The sequence below is a fragment of the Citrus sinensis genome, chromosome 2 (genome assembly GCF_022201045.2).
Source record: "Citrus sinensis cultivar Valencia sweet orange chromosome 2, DVS_A1.0, whole genome shotgun sequence".
NCBI classification, from domain to species: Eukaryota; Viridiplantae; Streptophyta; class Magnoliopsida; order Sapindales; family Rutaceae; genus Citrus; species Citrus sinensis.
The window spans coordinates 30801560-30823779 of NC_068557.1; the positions used below are offsets into that span (position 1 = coordinate 30801560).

Below are 22220 nucleotides of genomic sequence, written 5' to 3' on the forward strand. Positions count from 1 at the left end.
AGAATGATTTTGGATTTTATAATGTATGTGAGGATATATATAAAATTGTAATTAGTGTAAAATTGATTCTCAAAATCAAATTTTGAAAAACTAGTTCTTTCCTACTTTTCAAAATCTACTGTAGAACAAAAATGATTATGCTAAAAGTGATTTTTCAAAAAGTATTTACCAAATATTAGAAATAGATTTTAACTTTTTAAAATCACTTTTGACCCAAAAAACAATCCTAAATAGGTCTTTAGTGTGTTTCAGTAATTAAAAAATAAGTCATTTTCCCATTGCATAATATGACTATACTTCCATTCCCTTTTCCACACATGTGAGTAGAGACTAGAAAGATTCAAATCCAAGAAACCATCACCCATTTCACTTGATTGGTCAAGAATGCTCAACTTATCAATTTATCCAATATGTAGGCCATAATAGATCAATCCTATTTTAGTTTGAAACCGTGAACCTATGTGGACCGTCAATGGTTCATTCATATGAACTAATGATTGATTTTACTTCCTACCCTAGCTACTTTAGATTCAGAGGGTATATCCTCATGGATAAGTTGTAAAATGCTTTCCATTTGTATAGGAATTGCTCCACTTAATTTTCCTTCTTGAATTATTTGAAGGTAGATTCAACATATTATGTGTGAAAAGAGAGCTATAGAAGTAATACTAGAAATTTATGATAGTAAATATGAAATTGTAAAGTAATATTTAAAAATTTAGGAAAAATGATCCTTTAGGTAGTATTTGGTTGTAAGGAGAGGAGGAGGAAAGTGGTTTGAATTGCTTTCTCATTTTCATATCTGGATGATCATAATTTACAAAAATTTAATAATCATCATAATGTAGAATTTAGATTCTAAACTAAAGAGTGAAAGTTTTAAATTTTTCTTTTATTGGAAATCAAAACTTCCAAAATTACCCAATCAGTCTTTTTTTTTAATGTTATCGAAAACTACATTTTATATTATTTAAATTTAAATTAATGTTTTAAAAAAATTAAAAAAATAACTTTATTTAATTAATTAATTTTAAAAAAATTTAAAATCACAAGTTTATCATATTCTCGCCAAATCATTGTCAGACTGTCGTCGCTGCTGTTGTCGGTAGCACGTGGAATATCATCTCCAATACTATTGGATTCACTAATAAAAAAACAACACCATTTTGGCATCATTGAGGTGAAAAAAAATGAATGTGTTGTATTCAAATTCGGTTCCTAGCGTTTGGATACTTTTTAACCTTCTCATATTCGGACAATTATCAATTTTTTCGGCCAAATAAGTTACTCCACTGTAGAGATCGTCAATTTCTAATCAATTTAGGTGGCGTTTGTTTTTTAACTTAATGACTTAAAATGACTTAACTTAATTAATTAAGTTAATTAGAGGTGTTTGTTTTTATAACTTAATGGGACTTTTTAGATAATTTTGAGTTAATAAAATAAGTCAATTTTTTTGGCTTTTTACTTAATAAAGACATCTGAATTACGTCAATTACTTTCTAATGTCAAAAATATCCCTACTTTGTGATTTATTTTTCATGTCTATCCCAAAACTCACTCATAGATATTTACCCCACATAATAATCTCATCATTATTTTTTTAGCCATCATGAAATCTCTCCTCACTTTGGTATCAACTCCTCAAGTATTGAAGATCAAAATTACATGTGACAACTTCGAGATGAAATGGCAAATCAATTGTTTCAATCATCTTATTAGTTTTTTTCTTTCTTATATTATATACGATAAAATTTAAAATTTATGGTATTTTATATATTAAAATTCCAAAATCATTATGTATTCACTTGAATATAGTTTTACTTATAAATGTTAAAATATTGTGGTATTTAATATATTATTTATTTGACATTCAAATTTAATAAGGATACAAATGTAAAAGTACATATTTTCAGTTTTTTAAGTTGAAAAAAACAAACAACTTAATAATTATTTTTTGAGATTCAGACGAAAAAACAAACATATTATTCAGATTCAGACATTCAGATCTATTCAGAATTCAGACTAATTCAGGTCTATTTAGATTTCAGACAAAAAAACAAACGCCACCTTAATGTCATTTACAAGATGAGATGAGATAGTTGGCAGTGGTTTTGGTGGTAGCTCCATTTCCTTTTCTTGGGATTTTTAAAATAAATTTTAAAATTATAATATATTGATTTTATATAAATTATAATTTATTTCAAAAAAAATAAATTAAATATAATTCACTAAATTACTAAAATAATGCTATAAATTTTTTAAATAAAATTTCATTACACATATAACAAGCAAATCATATAAAATAATTTTTATTAGTTACTTATGTAATACATTAAATAATTTTACTGTTAAATTTGTTGAATTATGTTTATGATAAACATTGAAAATTTAATACTAAATGGTAAACAGTCCAAAAACAAAGGAATTTTATTTAACTCTATAATTCTATAATAAACTAGACATTAGAAAAGAATTTCACTTCATTTCCCTCTCCTTTTGTCTCCTCTCATTTGCTTACATTTTTTCAAACTAAGCACCACTTAGTTTTTACTCCCTATAGTTTGAACCAATTACCCAATTAGTTCATATATTTTCAAAAATTATCCAAAACATCCTTATATATAGTAACTTTCATAGCTGTTGATCAATCTAGTTGTTCAAGGATACAATAGTATTTTTGTCAAATATACCTTGAAATTTAAATAAATCTAATATGCCGAGATTGAAAAATAGATAATAATTAAATATATTTTAATGCAAACATTATTCAACATGGATTTTTTGGTATTTTTGAAAATATAAGGCCTAAATTTAGAGAAACTTTAGCTTAAACTGAAGGGACTAAAAAAGTATTTACCCAAAAATTCACTATGATGATGTCAAAGAATGATGTACTAGCTAGTCCAATCTAACTTGTAACAACACACAAGAGAAATCAAATATCAAAATAAATTTAATATATAGCTAAAATATTTGTGAAAGTAAAGTTCTATTTCTTCAAATTCTTAATTAGCCATATGGCTAGAGTGATATTATTTATGAAGCTCAAATAGGCAAGTATATATATGTATATGTGTGTGTGTGTGTGTCTATATAATGAATGCTCAACAACGAGTACAAATAAAGACACCAATCTTGCAATGAAACTCCAATTAAACAGCATTATATTAAGCATCACAGGCATATATACCAAGAGATGGACCCATCTCGCAAAGATGTCTCGTAAATTTTTATTATGTCGCTCCATCAATTCTTCTTTTCAGTGTCTTGTATTTTCAACTCACAAATTTGTGTAAAGAGACCATATTATTGATCATGAAAATTAGAATAAATTTTTTTTCACCTTTATCTTGCTAAAAATGGAAATTTTTGGTATCCCAATATATTCTGCATCAGACAAAGAGACCATATTGTATAAAGAACCTGTGCAGAAATTTTGATGTAGAGCATATTGATCTTTTGTGGCTTTCACTTGAGACCTGTTCTAATATAATGGTCAAATATTAATTATTATCGGTCCAGTTCAGGTTCAGTGGTTAATTAAAATATCACAAGCGTACTGTAGCGGCGCGCTTAGTTGATTCAATTGAAAATAACACATTCCATTAATTAAATTTTGGGCCCCACGTGATCGGATTCTCGTTTGGAAGCAGTAAATCATGGCGATCCTGAAAATCTTGTACATGAAATTGTCATCATATTATGTCATGCAGGCACTGTCATTTCATTTCCTTGTCTTTCATGTGCATGCACATGCACTCAATCAAAAACCGAAGATAGAGCTTCATTTTTCCAAGAAGAATTTAAGGGTATCACCAATCCACCCTAATTAATAATCTATAAGCCAAGTCAAGTAAAGTCCAAATTGTAAAACTTTTCAAAAAGAAAAAATATCGCCGACAAACAATTTAGGTAGCGTTTATATTTTAGATTAGAGTGGGAATCTTAGAATTAGGAGTGTGGAGTGGGAGTGGGAGTGGGAGTAGATTGTTTACTTACATTATAATGGAAGCATGAAATAGAGATTAGAATCCAATTTATATGTTTACTTTGTCTTGGATTGAGAGTAAATAATTTTAAATTATAATTTTATCCTTATTTAAAGAATTGTAGTTTTTAATTACAAAGTTAATAAAAAATATATTTGATGAATAAATATTTATTTTATTATATTTGTAAATTTATAATAATAATAATTAATATTCTTAATTATATACATCATAATTTTTTATTAATTTTAATTTTAATTATGTAAATTAAAAATTATTGATAAGGGCAATATAAATGAAACATTTTTACTATTAACATAATACAAAATTAATATTTTCTTAAAATAAACTATTATTATTAATTATTAATATTAAATAAATACAATATTATTATTTTTAAATAAATATAATAATATTATTTTTAAATAAATATAATAATATTATATTTGCAAAATATAATAATATTATATTTGCAAAATATAATAATATTATATTTGCAAAATATAATATTATTTAAAATTTCAAATAAAAATAATATATAGTAATATTATTAATTTTCTATTAATATAATAATATTATTTTTTAATAATTTTAACTTAGAATCAATACGAATTATTATTTAATTAAATATAATAATAATATTTAAATAAATATGATTTTATTTATTTTATTTTATTAAATATAATTTTATTAAATTTAATAAAAGAGGGTAGAAAATGAAGAAGTGGGAGTGGACCCACTCTCACTCTCTACTCTAAAAATGTGTGAAGCCCATGAAGTGAAATTCTCAATCCCCCTTAAAATATGCAGGTAGACACTGGACTCTCACTCCGAAAAGTAAAAACAACATGATCATCGTATACAATTTGTCATGAGAAAAACCACTACTTAGTATTAATGTTAAGGGGAAGGGCCATGATTATTACTTTATTTAGCGGCAATATAAATGTGGAGAAAATGGTGATAGTAAGATTTCTTAGCCGTGATGTGAATTTTCGCATATCAAAAACCCCATATCTTCTCGAATCCGATTCATTCACACACTTTACAGACTGACTGATCAACTCTTTGCTGGAAGATAGTTAATTAATTAATTAATTAATTAATTAATTAACAAGCTAGGTATATATCACGTCACAGTGGGCAGTAAAAATAAATGAAAACGAGTGCAACAATGCAAGTGTATGAGTGCGCATATTAATCCAGTAGGCAGTACTGTGATGACCAATGATCATGATTAATTGAACGAAAATGCGATAATGCATGATTGTATTGATGATGGTATACAAATAATTATTTATAATTAGATTAAAAAAATATATTTAGTGCAAATAGTGTGAAATAAAAAAAAAAAAAGAAAGAAAGAAAAATTAAAGAGGGAACAAAAGCAACTTATATAGGGCCCCATTAAATGTCTCCTCAGTAGACCCTAAGATGTGAATTTCATCTTTTCTTTCTGCATTCGCAATTTCACTATTCTTTCACCTCCTCTAATTTTAATTTCTCTGCCGTTTTTTTGGTTATTTCTTGCCAAGAATTAGATTAAAGGATATAATTAATTTATTAGCCATCGATTACCATGTCTGGCGCTGGTGGTATAGCTAAAGCTTGTGCTGCAGCTGCGGCTGAAGGGTCGTCACGATCCAGTACTGGTACTACTATTTGTAGCGGCGATCGTCATCATCAGCCGCAGCCGCAGCCCCAGCCGCATCCGGTTCCTTTGAGCCGATACGAGTCGCAGAAGCGGCGAGATTGGAACACTTTTGGGCAGTACTTGAAGAACCAAAGGCCTCCAGTTTCACTATCACAGTGCAGCTGTAACCACGTGCTTGATTTTCTCAGGTATCTCGATCAATTTGGCAAGACCAAGGTTCATCTACATGGATGTGTCTTTTTTGGACAACCCGACCCGCCTGCGCCATGTACTTGTCCCCTCAGGCAGGCTTGGGGAAGCCTTGATGCGTTGATCGGACGGCTACGAGCTGCTTATGAGGAACACGGTGGATCACCGGAGACTAACCCCTTCGGTAACGGAGCTATTCGGGTTTATTTGCGGGAAGTGAGGGAGTGTCAAGCTAAGGCTAGAGGGATCCCTTACAAGAAGAAAAAGAAGAAGAAGTATCATCAAATCAAGTCCAATAACGATGAGCCTGCTAAGTCTTCTAGACAGTCAACTTAATTACAATTTGCTACTAGCCCTCTACCTCCGCTTCTTCAAATAAATGGTAATTAAATTTTACTTTATTTATATATATGCTTTCAATTTCCAACTCCGCTGCTAGCTTCTTATATGAATATATATTAATTATATAGCTAGTATATATAAACTGATGAACTTCATCATCATGAATTCATTATTAGAATTAATATAATTCAAGAATAAATTATCAGAGAGATAATTGAAACAAACATTTATTCCCCATATTTTGCCTTACAGGAACAGCTAACTGCAAACTGGACATTAATGATCGGTATATATATAGTAAGATCTAACGATGCTTAATCACTGTACGTGGATATTAAGCCAATTCTAGGTAAAACCCTAAACCCACATAGCGAAACCCTAGTCTGGGTACTGCCTTGGAAGCCTAGATGAAATGAAACGAACAATTCTTTCTACGTAAGAATTAAAATTTTTACTATTACAAGAGTAGATGCCTTGATTAGACTAGTGTAAGAAATTGTCAGTACGTTTGTCTCTCTCTCTCTTTCTCATCATGCAAAAAACACTGTACATGTATGTGGTGGTTCCCTAATTTAATATATCTATATATGGAATTGATTACTTTTTTCCTTTGTTTTTTGTTTGGGCTCTTTTGCGATTCTGTACGATTTTGTGCTCCCCATGACTGACCATGTGATATACGCATACGTTGCATGTGAATTTCATCAGCATTGACGTGCGTATTTATATATGCATTCCCATTAGTTTAACAGCAAATAATCTTGGATGACATTTTCTAGCAGAGGTACCTTAAAATAATTCAATGTTTTTGTTCTGGTGGAACTGTAATCTTCTATATATATATATGACGTGTGTTTGTTTCTGATCACTGTCAACAATCAGTGGTTTAACTGTTCGATTATGCTATATATATGTAAACTTGATTGCTTCTCAGTATCGGCATTAATGCTAATCAGAGGTGTGTGTTTGGATGATTCATTCTAATAACAATCTCTGTTGTTTCTGGTTAAATTAACTTGAACCAAGTGTTACAGTGTCAGCACATTGATGTTAATTAGGATCTTCCAGTGTCAGCACTTATAATTATTGGTTATTTTGTTTCTCTATATAGTTCTCAAGGACTAAAAATTGAGATCTACCAAAGAGCATAAGATTTGGAGTCAATGTAGAGAATGTTTGCTTGCAGATATTAAATGAAGATAGCAAAAGGCCTGTAATTGGTCATTGACAATAAAATCATGAATATTTTCTTCACTTAAGGGTACCTAGGATCATGGGAACTTTTTAACGATGGTTTGTTTCCAATATTTTGTATAGCATAGCTGCTAATTTTGGCATTAATTCATCAGTTTACCACGGAACGTTCCCCTCATTTTCGTTTACCGATAATTATAGCGCGTTTTGGCAATTGTCTTCTATCAAGTGACCTTTTTTTTTCAGTATCATTATTAATTTCTTCGATCAAAAATTAATTTCCACTTAATTTGTTCTACTGAAAATTTTTGCTTAATTCATCAGTATAGTTAGGGTCTGGGAACGTTCCATGGAATGTTTGTTTCCCAGAAAAAGAAGGGGGAAGGCTATTTGATAGTTGGATCAATCCAAAAGGTGAGTGATACTAAAAGTGTTACATGTTTATAGGTATATTATATGTGAATTTAGTTACTATTGTGTAATTAGTATTATTTTACTGTGTCTTAAAAGTTATAGCTATTATGAATTAATGTTAGTGTTCGGTTAATATAGTTTTTAAAAAATAATTTTGACAAATATAGTAAAATAAGTTTTTCATCACACAATTGGTGGATAAAATCAGATTACTTTTTTTGTATTATTATCTAAAAGGTAGGGATGGCAAAGCCTAAATTGATTTTTTAGCCCCTACCATGTTAAGGATGTTATTCTACATTGATTAAAAATAGTTATCAAGCCAATAATATAAGCTTGAGGCAACCTTTAACTCTTAAGATAGCTACTGAGTATTAGTTAAGCTACATTGATTAAAATATACTTTCCCCAAGATTTGATACCATGATTCAAATATAGGTGGTTAGCCAAAGAAAACTACTTGATCAAGCTCATTACCTTCCAAATAATAGTGATACGTGTTTACAAAAAATTGTAAATAGTTTAAAAGCCACACATTCTACTAATAGTGTTAGCCAAATAAAACTGTCTGAAAACCACTCAATCAAACTCTTAGAGACAAAATCACATTACCTTCTAAATAGTAGTTGCAAGTGTTTACTAAAAATATTAAATAGTTTAAAAGTCACATATATTAATAGAGTGTTAGCCAAATAAAACTATTTTAAAAATTGTTCAACTAAGCTTCAAGGCAAAATTATATTACCTTCTAAATAATGGTTTTAAGTGTTTACCACAAAATTTAATTAGTTTAAAAGTTATAAATGCTAATAAAAGCTCCAAAAGAAGCCTTAATCAGGTTGAATCATCATATGTTCGATGAAAATAAATCTTACTATTTACTTGGTGTATGTTAAGGCTATGTGGTCTCTTTTTCTTGTATATGTATTGTGTAAGGAAAATGCTATACTGACAAAGAATTGGTAATAAGATTTTTATAAAGAGCATAAAGACTAAAATGTCCTGATAAAAAGCAAGTTGTTTATAATTGTTTTTTATGCCTCTTCTCAAAATTTTGTTTTGTTTTTTTGTTTGTTTGTTTGTTTTTTTTTTTTTTTTTGACAAAGTAAGATTGTTAAAACTATTTCTAGATTTAGTAGTTTTTTATTGTAACAATTTTAAGAGCTGAGGTAGCAGGATCAAATTGCAATGACGCGCGATAAGAGTTTTTAGTTGTTACCATTAATGAATTTGCAAATGACTTATGTCGTCATCAATTAATTGGACTGTTGATTCTTGGCACTTCTAATATGTATACGAATTCTGTGGTCGAATGTATAAATATACACTCTATAATAATAAGATATTGGAATATTTTATAAATTTATAGGATGTGCTATACTAAAGTAAGTCTATATATATCTAGCTCTTGGGCCAATGGGATACCAAAGGGCTAAGGCAATCCGATAGAAAGATGCCGTTCTTTTGTGCTCTATCCACAGAACCCGAGGGAAAGAGCTCATCGGCATGCAAGTCGATGCACAAACAAATATATAAAGTAATCTTAGTCTCTTGATTTCTTATCTATTGCTCTATTATGTAGAAAGGATTAGGGTTTTAAACTGTTAGATGCAAATGTCAAATCATTTAAAAATGCATGTTTGAGTGTAGACAACATTGTCTGGCTATAAAAGGTTAAATTATAGCTAGACTAGGAAAAGAATCAGTACTATAATTACTTATGGCTGAGAGTGTTTCTTGCTAATAAGCTTACAGCTATATACTTTGTGCGAGAGATTGGTCTCTCTTTTACTTGAGTATATTCAATGCCGGCCATAGGATGATAATGTACAGCGTCGTAGTTGATGCTTACCGAAATCTACAATGTCTTGTGCTGAACTAGATAGGTTAGAATGCATCGCATGCATTTGCATATATGCGTGGCAAGATGCATTTGAGAGCTTCACACTATTGAAATATATTTGTGTGTGTTCCCTAACTGTTGTTTCTTTAGATTGTGCTTGTGCTTCCACTATTTTAATCTATATATGAGCGAATTTTCATGTTTAAGTTGCAAAAATAAGTTGTTGTGTATATTACACCCACCTAAGAAATTTGATGACCCTTGTGTCCTCTAGATAACTTCAATTTACATAAATCATAACATTTTGACATTTGGATTTTGCATTTTCTTTTGCAGGTCTCGAAACATGATGGGAAGGGCATATAGATAAAGGCAAATTAATGTTCAAAGTCGTGCTTATGATATATCTGGAATCTTGCCTTCTTGATAAGTACGCAGCTGCTTATGGAGAAGTTCTGAATAATGCAGTTATTCTATATATATTTATACAGCATTAGCAATGTGGTCTTAAGCCACCTCTATGTAGTAATTAATTACCAATTTCCTATTACATCCTACCTATATATATAGATATATACACATACAAGTATGTATGTATGTATTTCAAATTAGCTCTATAAGTACTCTTGCGCAGTAACCAAAATGGTTCTCTTACAGTCGAAATTGCATTTGGTTTCTGAGAACAACTCAACTATTTTCGTCGCTTTAAATTGAGTAGTGATTTTTCATGAAACCCATTTAAATGGTTTGTTTAATAATGTATGCAGAGTGATAACACTAGAATTTCATTAAACCCTAACCGTCTTGGATCATCATTAAATACAATCCAGGTCTTCATATTCATTGCAAAATCGTACATATTAGAATGCATTTTTCACTGCACTGTTACGATCATTTTATTGATTAGCGCCCGTGTAAATTTCTAAAACATTAGTAACTTCCTTTAATGGGCTCGGTAATAAAAGGAGAGCTCAGGAGCTGAATGCTCGCAAATTTCCAGAATGGATGCTTGGCTGGTTTGCTTTTGAGGAACATCAAATGTGAGAAATTACAAGCAAAGCAAACGCTTAACGAATGCAATACCTTGGAGAGTATGAAATTCAACTTGTGAGATTTTAGAGTAACTATGTTGTACTATACCTGCTTAGTGCATGTATGACATGCATGTATGAATTAAATATGGCTACCAGTTACACGATAATTTTTCAAAATAAATGGACGTAGGTCATACATACATTAAGTAGATATAGACAATAGAGATAATTTAAAATCTCTCTTAATCCATATATATTAAGGTAGCATTTACTTTTTGAATTGAAAGCCCTAAGGAGTGAGAATCCGATTAGAAGTGTGGAGTGAGAGTAGGTTGTTTATTTACACTAGAATGAAATGCTGAATAGGAATTAAAATCTCATTTATGTATTTACTTTATCTTGAATTAGGAGTGAATTGTTTTAAATTATAGTCTTGCACTTATCTAAAGAATTGTGGTTTTTTATTACAAAGTGAATAAAAAATATTTTTTTAAAATAAATTATTTATTTTAATTATATAAATTAATAATAATTATTGATATTCTTAATTATGTAAATCACAATTTATTTACTAGTTTTAATTTTAATTATATAAATTTAAAAATTATTGGTAAGAGTAACACAAATGAAACATTATTATTAAAGATATAGTACAAAAATAATATTTTCTTAGAATAAACTATTTATTATTATTAATTATTAATATTAGATAAATATATTACTATTAAAATTAAATAAAAATATTATTATTATATTCTCAAATAAAGATAGTATATATTAATATTATTAATTCTCTATGAAAATAATAATAATATATTTAAATAAGTTTAATATTATTATTTTTAAATAAATGTAGCATTATTTTATTTTAATAAATATAATTATATTATATTTAATAAGAGAAGGGTACAAAAGGATAAGATGGAAATCCTCACTTTAAAATTGAGTAAAAACCACGGAGTGTGACTCCTACTCCCCTTTGTAATTCACATTTCTCGCTCTCACTCTAGTAACTAAACACAACATAAGTTGGAGTAGCCAGTCCCTTTTCTATTGTTGTTAGATTACTCACAAAATCTATGTTTTATTAGTAATTGCTCGAAAATATGCTCCTAATGGAATAATGAAATAAGAGATTGATAGTGAATTATGTGACAAAGTTCTGGCAACGAAGTGGATAAGATTGCTTTCAGGGTTTTTTTTTTTTTTTTTTCTACTGGAGCTGATTTTATTCTTTTATCGAACGAACCAATGAATTAATCTTGAAAAAAGTATAAAAAGAAAATTGGTTCAATGATTATTTATAATTTTATGTGTACAAATGATGCTTTACTAAGAAAACTGCGGAAAAAATAAAAGCCAAAAACTCAGGAAATTCATCGTCAACATTCCAGGATAAACAAAATCCCATATCACACCAAAATAAAACATGGGAGACTATATTTCTAATTTAGAAGTCTGACCGCCACAACTTTGATGAGCATGGGATGGGAGTCCTTTATTATTAAAAAACAAAATAATACAAAACACACACCATTGAATGCTACAGAAAAGAAAGAAACCCTGGCGCAAATGCTTTTATTGAAAATATTTGGCACTTTTCTATGTGAAAAGCACATGATAGCTACTTCGTTGAAAAGCTCGTGAAATGTTTTGTCTTTAAAGAAATCACTTGCACACACTTTTGACTAAATCAAACCCTTGGTGAAGGGGGGGGGGGGGGGGGGGGGGGGGGGGGGGGGGGGGGGGGTTGGGAAGCATGGCCAGAAACACCTGTAATAATAACATCGACCCATTCACAGATCATGTTCAGGATACTCCCAACATATATAGATGCATAGCATCGGACGAGAACAATTGAGAAAAAACCTAGTGTTGTACATTGCAAGACAACTTCAAATTACTAAGTTAGCTATTCAAGTCATAAGTTTACCTTACCACTAGAATCAGACAAGAGGGCCAAACTTTGGCCATTACCAAAAAGCTGAGTAAATTATGACAAATAAAACTAAATAAAAAGAGGATGAAATATTTGGAACAGCAACATCCTGATCCTGACAACAGCTTGGTGGTATTAGCTGGAACTATATGTACTTTGTAGGGATGAGTATAATATAATCAATTCTTCAAATGTTTCCGCCACATAAACACAGTCACCTCTCCCCAATATGGCTAGCTATACATATCTGCAAACAATAACCATGAAGTTATTCTCACAGTCAAGGCAACATGACAATTCACAAAACAAAGAAGAAACTGCAGAGCACATACATCTAGCATTACTTTGTTCCCCTATTCGCTGTAGCAAGCAGCAACTAATAAATATGATTGCAAAGTCTTACCTAGGTTTTTAGTTCCTTACAAATATTTCAAATGCCACTAAATTGAATTTGCGAAAATCAATAAAACACTTAATTGTCAGAAAAATAAATAACATCTTCCTCCATGTTCTTTGATGATGGCAACTATCCTATCAATACAACAAAGGCTCATAAGTCATAACCTGTACCAGACTTACCATGAAACCACATAACAATTTATACATGGAAGAACAATATAGTACTTATCATTTGTCAGAATATGTTCTTTGCTCTCTCCATCATTAAACAAAAATCCACATAAGTCCCACTGATCAAATCATAACAAGATTTAAACAATTATGAACATAAAGATTTAGCATTGTACCACTCATATAGAGATAACCAAATTTCGTTAATCTATATGAAGAGAACAGTAGAGAATTAAGAGAACGAAAGAAATGCAGGAAATATCAACCCAGATAAAACACATCATAAATGAAACAAAAAGGAAACAGCATTCACCATTTCATCTGACAACTGACTATGCAACTAATATAAAATACCTTTCCTCTTATACAAGTCCCCACATAGTCTCCAAAAATCGGTGCTTAAAACTGATTCACAACAATAACACATAAGCTAAAAGAGGCGGTATTTCCTTCAACAGGGTCAGGGTGAGCAATTTGTCTATGTTCAAGCTTCTAATATGTTACTCAATATATTCTAGGTCCGGTAAAAGCATAATGTAAAGACAAAAGACCATGGTACTTGTACACTACTTCAAAAACCATGAACCCACACCCTTCTGACAAAAGATAAAGAAAAAAAAAAGTCCCAAAATTATCATAACAGAGAAAATCACATTGTGCCAGAAGCAATACAAGCTCAAACTTCTATATAATACTTCAAACCCTCTAGAATGACTGTAACAATAAGCGCTTCATTGACATAACACCAAAGTTGAATGGGGATATAACAATTGCAGAGGTAAATTCAAGCTTTTGCACTGACAAGTCATAAAAGATTCCACTTAAATATTGACAATATCAAGCATTTCTTAAAAATATGCAACCTTTGTAGATATCTGCACAACACATTGAGAAAACTAATGCCGATGTAATTTTGTTTATTCAATTCAATATCCCAAAACACGGACACAATCCTGAAAATTCAATCACAGAAAACATCTAATGGATGAGCTCGGCATAATAAAACATGAAGAGCCATCTTGTTCAAAGATATAAATAACATAAAACCATTAATAATTAATATATATCCTAATGAAATAATCAATAATATATCTCACCATTGGAGCCAGACCGCTTAGTGCGCTTGTTCCTCTCCAACTGAACCTGCATCTCAGTAAACATTCTCAGCCTCTGCATCTCCAAATCACTAGCAAATTGCATTCTCTGCTTCTCCAACTCCACCATCTGCCTCAACTTCTCCGCTTCCACTCTCTCATACACCTCTCCAAACCTCTCAATGGCTTTTGCCAATCTCTTAACTCCACTGTTCTCTTCATTTACATTATCATTCTCCTCCTCCTCGGCCTCCTCCTCCGCCTCTTCATCCTCACTCTCCGCAGCCGCCGCAGCAGCCGCAACGGCTGAATAATTCCTATAAAACCCCTCGCTGTTATAACCTCTCTTCTGCGGCAAAGCAACAGCCGTCGCTGTAGGAATTGGCGCCAACGCAAGGCTATTGCTGTTGTTATTGTTATTAATGTTATTGATGTTACTGTTATTAACGGAGACCGATTTCCGGTAAGCAAGCGGAACGGCAACGGGAGGAGATTGCGATTGAGACAATTTAGGCGAGAAATTAGAGGAAGGTTTAACGTTGTTTCCAATCAAGGTATCCATGCGTTCAAAGAACGGCCATGACGAGGTTAGGGTTCCGTTAGAGGAGACGACACGAGCCTTCTCGATCTTGTACTTTTTCTTGATCGTATCGATCCGATTCTTGCACTGAACGTCTGTACGATGCGTTTTCTTAGAGTGAGCATGGAGAGCGTTGACGGCGTCGGCCACGTCTTGCCAGTCTTTCTGACGGAGATTTCCGCGGTTGAGTTCCAGATAACGACGGCCCCACGCATCAACGAGAGTGGACGTAGCCTCTTCGCTCCAGCAGTCTTCACGGACGGGTAACGGACGTGAGTACGGGGTGGTGCTAGTCGGGGTGGTGGTTGTTGTCGACGGCGTCAGGGATTCCGTTAGATCGCCCATCTAAATCTAAATCTGAAAACACAAAATGTTCAAATTCTTCTCGTTTATGCGGCAATGTTAAAGAATTAAAACAAACAAAAAGAGAGAGAGATTTGGAAAAGATATTAAGAAAGTGAGAGGTCGGTGCCGCGATGACGCGCCGGGAGCGTGGGGGGAGGAAGAGTTTAAGCGAAGGGGAAGGGGAAGGGAAAGGGGATGAATAAGAGAAGGGTCGCCGGGATGAGGGTAAGCGCGTGGATGGGAAGCATTGGATTGGACGCTTGGGTGTCATCGGATTCGGCTCGGCTACGGTCAGAGCTGGCAATTACGTTACGTTTCTTACTAGTAATATTATTATCACTCTATAATCGACATTGCCCTTAACTGCTGGTGGTAGGTTAGGTTGGACTTTGTAATTTGGAGGATCTTATTAAAAGGGTTAAAAATTTTATTAAACTCTTAATTTTATTTTATTTTATTTTTGGTGGGGGAAAATTAATTGCATAATTGATGTTTGAAAAGCTTTAATTTTTTTTCAATTTTCAAAAAATTAAAAACCTTTAATATTTTATAAATTTCCTTATTATTTCATGCAACTTAAAACTTTGCATGCATTTTGTCTTGAAACTTACCAAATCAAGTAACTAGTCTTTTTTTTTTTTAATAATGACAATAAAAAGTATTTAGACATTAGAAATACACAATATTAGCAATTATTTACTGAAATTTGTTTCTTTTATGATTTTAACTAGTTGATACAACGATTCAAGTAAGAAAAATAATGACCCGATGAAAATTTATCTATAAAACATGAAAAAATAAATAAACAAAGGTTTACTATTAATACTTTTATAACAATTTAAAAAAAAATGTAACATTACAAAATTATTGATATTTACAAGTAGATAAGCTATTCAATCGCAGGGACCATGTAACAGTGAAAAATCTGTTGCCAAAATATTACTATTGAATCTACTTTTAATAGCCATTTCTAAAATAGTTGAAAAAAATCCAACCTTGATTAGTGTTTTTTTTATCTGCTTAATATTTCAATTTCACAAGGTATAATATTTATAATTTTATCAATTAATAATTTTAAATATATAAAATAATCATTTGAAAAAAAGTATTATTTCTTTGTATATAATTAATTTTATATTTTTTTTAATTTAGAGGATTAAATTACACTTACATATTTTAAGGGTAAAATAGACGTTTGCTATAATTTCTTTTAAAAACTCTATCAACTTTAATGGTTTGGCGGTAAAATAATAAAAATTAAGTAAAATTTTAATTATAAAAAAATATTAATGGTAAAGAGATATTTCAAAAAATATTAGGTTATAAAATGATAATGTCCCTAGAAAAATGTATATATTGATATAATTGGATAATAGATAATAAGTAATGTTCCAATGAGGATTATTCAACATTGATTTTATATTGGCATAATTGAATAATAGATCAGATAAGAAAAATATATATTTTAATGTATTGTATTTTTTGTTTTAATTTAACCAATAAAATAAAAAAATTCTTATTAAATAAGGACTTAGTAAATAATAAAGCAATTATAGTAAATAATAAAGCAACTAACATACTATGTACAAGTAGTTATTATTTCACTAATAACATTAGAGTTGAAAAACATATCACTGGGTCATGTTTGTACTATGTCAGCTTCGTATCGCGTCAAATTTAGGTTGACTATAATACGACCCATTTAATAATTATATCAAAATGTTGAGATCTTAACACAATACAAAAAATAATCAGGTTACCCAATAATATTGTCATCATAAAATATTCATATCTATCAAAATATTACATGTATACACTATTGAAGTTCTAAAACTATATAAAATATTATCAATAGAACATTGTATATGTGTTCATCTTTATAAAAAAATAAAAAAATTAAAAGGAAAGAATAATGTCTAATATTTGATCCGGACACGGTGTATCTAATAATAGTGTAAAATTTGACAACATGTGGAAAAAAAATTGTGTTGATCCGAACACTGTGTATCTAATAATCGTGTCAAATTTGACAACATATTTCCATTTATTCATGTCGTTTTTGTGTCGAATAATTAGGTTGTATCAAATTTTATTAGGTTTAGATAACATGTCATATGGTATAAAAAAAATTATATATTCAATTATGAAAGTAGAAATGTAGAATTATTGAAAAAAAAAAAGAAGAAGAAGAAGAAATTTATGCGAATGAAGTAGTTACAGGAAAGGGGTTGGATGGGTGTTGCCAGGATAATGACTTTTAAGGGTTTTCTTGGAGTTGTGCGTGGATTTTAGATTTTTAGTGGACTTAGAAGGGGCAAAAGATGAAGGCGATTGGGCGGCTGCGTCAATGTGGGGGATGCTTCGCTATTCTATGTTGATGAGCGGCAATGATGCGCCGGCTGTCTGACAGACGCGTCGTACGATTTTGGCTTCTTGCGTCAGCGCTGGGGTTGGGGTTCGGCTCGGCTCAAAGCTCGCTCGAGCCTGCACACAGCAGCTGGCTCACCAACACGTCGGTGTACTTTCTTGTGAATTTTGCAGGTTTATATTCATTCGTTATGCCTTTGACCGGGAACGGAACCGGGGGCAGCAGGGGTCTCGCTTTGCTTGTTCAATTGTTTTTGTGGGCTTTCTTCAGTTCCCGGAGTTGGACTGAAACTCGATGTCAACGGGCCCAATTTCTCTGACTCAATTAAAGGCCCATTGGGCTTCGTTTACTTTGTAAGCTGGGCCCAGTGGATTTGAAAAAGAGCTATCTATGCCGGGGACTCATCTCATCATTCAATCGCCCAGATGTAATAAGGATGGGTGTGAGGACAAATTTTCGCGATTCAATATCTTGAACCAAATTTATCCGAAGATTAAAGATAGATATAACATGCCGATTTTTATTCAAAGCAAAAGAGAAAAAGATTTGAGATGCAAGAACACATACACATCATAATTTCATATATGTGTTTGAAGAAAACAAATCATAGAAAAGTTGGAGATGGCGACATGTTAACCATTACAAGTTGATGCAAAGCAAGTGGCGCCGCTTGAATTATTGTAATTCATTCATTTATATTTTAAAGAAAAGAAAAGTTCCCACTTCAAGCGTTGTCCAGCACAAGATGATTAAAATAATCTCTGCCTTTAATTTCATTAGACTCTTGGGCCAATCACAGAATGGGTAGGACCCAATTAAATGAGGTGCTTTCATTGGACGGGAAAAGCTATTTATCCTGAATTCTGGCTCCGAATTTGTACCCCGAAAGCTAAAACGCACCATTTGGTTTGGTTTCATTTGCTTTCCACTTTTCCTTACCAAAATCAAACGGTGCGTTTTAGCTTTCGGGGCACAAATTCAGGGCTAAAATTCGAGATAAATAGCAGCACTCTTCATGGAAAATCTATATTTTATTGCTTACCGGTAGGATGATGCGATATTATTCTTGAAGTACCAACAAACGAGTTTTTATTTATTTTTTTTTATTTTTCCCTAAAGTGGGGGTGGGATTTAAATTTCTAAGAAGATTTTATTTGCAGACTTGTTGGGATTTTATTTGCATAAAACATGCAAGGTTATTTGGATGATTCTTCTGCATGCCTTGAAGCCTAAATACCGTATAAACACTAGCTTGTTGATTAAATGGGAATCTATACTACAATTGTATTAAGTTTTATATTACATATGAATTGAATACATATCTTATGCAATCTTACTCATTCTAGCTATTACCGTATTTTGTTTTCTTATGAATATGATTGTGTGGTTCATTTATTTTTATATCAACGTAATGGCCCAGCCAATGAACTGGATAAGTCCAATCAAAGTATCAATCCTCCCATGATGCGGCCTCTAACCTCTGTCGGCTACCCGTCAAAGATTATTGCAAAAATGTATGGCTGTAACATGTATGGTGATTTTAGTCGGCAAAAGGACTGGCCCGAATTTGTGTTACTATCGGAATCTGTTTAAATAACTTACTTCATATTATTACATGACATATGTGAGTACTTCTCTCGCGCGGGCATTTTTATTTTTTGAAAATACAAATTCAACATTTTACTATGTCGTAAAATATTTTCACAACTTAGTAAAATAAATTTTTAGCTGTTTACAACATTACAAAAACTTTTTACTATGTTGTAAAATTTTAAATTCACATTTTAAAAAATAAGACCGCTCGTACCTGAGAATGATTAGACATTATAATGTGAATGTTTGAATTTAAAATGACCAAATTTATTTATAAATTAATAATTAAAAGAAAAATCTCCATATATACAGCATTGAAAACACAAGGGGAATTTGAACGTTGTTCCGCCATGTGAAATGTGAACGATTTATCATCCTATCCTACTACTGAAGCTTGTTAGGCGAAAACAAGCAGATGGAATTAAATTTAACTGAGGCTTCTACTACTCTGCAAAGCCGGGGAATCAAATGGGTGCGCGAGAATAGAATTCAATGATTAAAAAAGAAAGAAAGAAACTTGAGTTATCTTTTTGATGATCCCAGATGGTGGGACTCAATTTTTTTTTTTTTTTTGGGCATCATTTGCACGTACATATAGGAGGATAAGAACATGGGCGTGTTGAAGGCTCAACCATTTGGTATCCAGCAAATACAAAGGTCAAACTCAACTGTAATTGCCTTTACAGATGCTGTTGGCAGTGGCACCATAAGATAATGGTGATGGTGATGATGATGATGATGATTTATGATAAATTTAAGAGAACAAAATGCTTAAAAGACATGCCCAAGCAGCCAACCCACACTTTGTTAGTGCAAGCTAGAAATGCATTACTATTATTATTCTATGGTGGAAAGTTTTGTGGGGACTATTATTCCATACACCTTAAAAAAAAAAGTTGAGAGAAATAAATATGATGGATATATGCACATAGAGAGAATTAAATATAATTTATATATTCATATATGTGAAAAGATCCTTCAAAATTTAGATAAGTTCATATCATAAGAGAATCTAATTCTTTATCAACCTCAAAAAACTCTAATTAACTAGATTAGCATTCAATTGCTGCTAATTGTTGTCCTCACCAATCATATATATAATTAATAAGTATTTGATAATTATGATATAAAAGTAAATTTTAAATTGTAATTAATTATGCCACGAATCAACACAATAAAATTTTCAATAATTTTAAAACTGGTAAAGACAAAGTAAATTAGACAGCAGCTACCTTGATCATATCAACAATGATGTTGATCTCATCATTACATAAGTCTTTTAGTTAATAGATTCCATTATTTATGGTGCGTTTGGAATTGAGGTGTTATAGTTACATTTATTGTGAAAAAAATAATTATAACTATGAAATAAAAATTAATAATATATAATAAATATAAAATTTAAATAATAATTTTGATAAAATTATTAAAAATATAATAGATTTTCTATTATACATGTAAAAAATTATATCAACATAACTCTTAAATTACAACAACTAATCTTTACTAAACACTTTAATACTGTAGCTTTTAAACTACAACTACCCAACATCAATCTCAAACTTATCTTTAAATTCATGAATACGGATCAGTGATCAGTCAATCGCAATTACTCCATCGACGCAATTACTCCATCGATGACTGATATAAGAATTGCATCACCTGAGATAAGCGAATAGTGGCCTACACCATGCCTTCAAATTTTTATCTCAATGAAACATGGGCAAAATAGTAATCACACTGACGCAATCGTACAATGGTAGATTACTATCACGATCATATCAAAATGATCACCTTCCAATTTTTATTAATGACAACAGTAGAGCAAAATTACTGAACATTATACAGTACTAGGAGTGGAATCTCAGACGACTCTATCAATAATAATCAAAACAACATAGCATTAATTCTTGATAAATCTAGTGGAGATCAGAGCAATAATCCGGCCAGTAATTTTTTTACCCGAAATCTAAAAACAACTGTTCGAGATCATAACGTGAAACGATTTTCAAGCCATGATATATAAGAGTTTTAAAATTATTATCTTTTGTTCTCTAATCCTATATATACACCAAAAAGGAAGTAAAAGAAAAATAACGGACGTTGAAGGTTTTGAAACCCTAATGGATGTTGAATCTCTAAAAATGAATTATATGAAGAAGAAGAAGAAGAAGAAGAAGAAGAAGGATAAAATTTGAAACCCGCCATAATTATTAAACATCACTTGGTGACTCACATATGCTTTCCAAATGAGGCCTCCAAACACCAACACGACCTCTTCTTCGATCTCTTTGCGTTGACAGCTTCTCTGACAGTATCTCACTCAAATACTGATCAGAAACAAGAAGATTTGTTGTCATAGAAATGCTGTTAACATTGTTCGTGTTATTATTTGCGTTGCTTTGAGATTGCTCTCTTCTTTTCTTCTTAGTGGATGATGATCTTGATCGAGACTTTTGATGATCACCTGTTGTTGCGGGGACTGGAATGAGAAAATAAATCTTCCCACGTTGAAGCTCAGCATCCGGTGGTACAACAACGATCTTCGGAACCACCCCGTCATCGGACGATGGCGATGAGGGTTTCTTTAGAACATGCTTTGGGTGAGCTTTCATGATCTCTCTTGCTTTGATCGTGCCACTGATTTCTTCCACGCGTCCGTTAGAGTGTATTATTCGAATAACATCAAGAGCTCCGCATGGTAGAATGCAAGAGATGCAGCACCTGATTGTGTTTTTCATGGCTAGCTAAATGCTAATAGCTCCTTAATTTCTCTCTCTCTATAGTATCTCATAGAGAGAGAGAGAGAGAGAGAGAGAGATAAAAGAGATAAAAGAGATAAGAAGAGAAAGAGAGGAGTCTTTTCTTTTGCTCTCTAATGAGAGTGGGGAAGGAATCAATCACTTAAAAAAAAAATGTACCAAATGATGATTTTATTATAGCTCTTTTTCTCTTTTTTATTTATTTTATTTTATTTTCGAGAGGAAGGGAAGATTTTTTCACTCGTAGCTTAGGATGAAATTCATGGCATTAATAATTGCACCTCACTTGCGTACTTTGCCTTTTGGA

General features: G+C 31.4%; 3 protein-coding genes across 4 annotated transcripts; 1 reads left to right on the plus strand and 2 right to left on the minus strand.

The window, feature by feature from the left end:
- The first annotated feature begins 5406 nt into the window (after positions 1-5406).
- LOC102611919 (hypothetical protein) lies at positions 5407-10314 on the plus strand. The gene is made up of 2 exons (XM_006467584.3): positions 5407-6217; positions 9965-10314. The coding sequence occupies exon 1, from the start codon at positions 5572-5574 to the stop codon at positions 6169-6171; it is 600 nt and encodes a 199-aa protein (XP_006467647.1). The 5' UTR covers positions 5407-5571; the 3' UTR covers positions 6172-6217; positions 9965-10314.
- A 2124-nt stretch (positions 10315-12438) lies between these two features.
- LOC102611621 (hypothetical protein) lies at positions 12439-15571 on the minus strand. Of its 2 annotated transcripts, none has more exons than XM_006467583.4 (2): positions 14269-15568; positions 12439-12848 (listed from the first exon to the last, which is right to left on the minus strand). In XM_006467583.4, exons 1-2 carry the CDS (start codon positions 15188-15190, stop codon positions 12835-12837), a joined length of 936 nt encoding a protein of 311 aa, XP_006467646.1. In that variant the 5' UTR covers positions 15191-15568; the 3' UTR covers positions 12439-12834. The 2 variants fall into 2 exon arrangements, with proteins under 2 accessions (XP_006467646.1, XP_024950515.1); XM_025094747.2 differs by lacking the exon at positions 12439-12848 and adding an exon at positions 12855-14124 and having other exon boundaries at positions 14269-15571.
- A 5344-nt stretch (positions 15572-20915) lies between these two features.
- LOC102611330 (hypothetical protein) lies at positions 20916-22053 on the minus strand. The gene has a single exon (XM_006467582.4). The coding sequence runs from the start codon at positions 21890-21892 to the stop codon at positions 21365-21367; it is 528 nt and encodes a 175-aa protein (XP_006467645.1). The 5' UTR covers positions 21893-22053; the 3' UTR covers positions 20916-21364.
- Positions 22054-22220: the final 167 nt, after the last annotated feature.

Bases quoted from the DNA above. Each gene is read 5' to 3' on its own strand.
- LOC102611621 (XM_025094747.2), bottom strand. From the start codon at position 15,190: ATGGGCGATCTAACGGAATCCCTGACGCCGTCGACAACAACCACCACC. The intron at 14,125-14,268 runs GTGAGATATATT...TTGAATTTTCAG, and splicing joins TAAGCGGTCTGGCTCCAATG to GATTGTGTCCGTGTTTTGGG.
- LOC102611330 (XM_006467582.4), bottom strand. From the start codon at position 21,892: ATGAAAAACACAATCAGGTGCTGCATCTCTTGCATTCTACCATGCGGA.
- LOC102611919 (XM_006467584.3), top strand. From the start codon at position 5,572: ATGTCTGGCGCTGGTGGTATAGCTAAAGCTTGTGCTGCAGCTGCGGCT.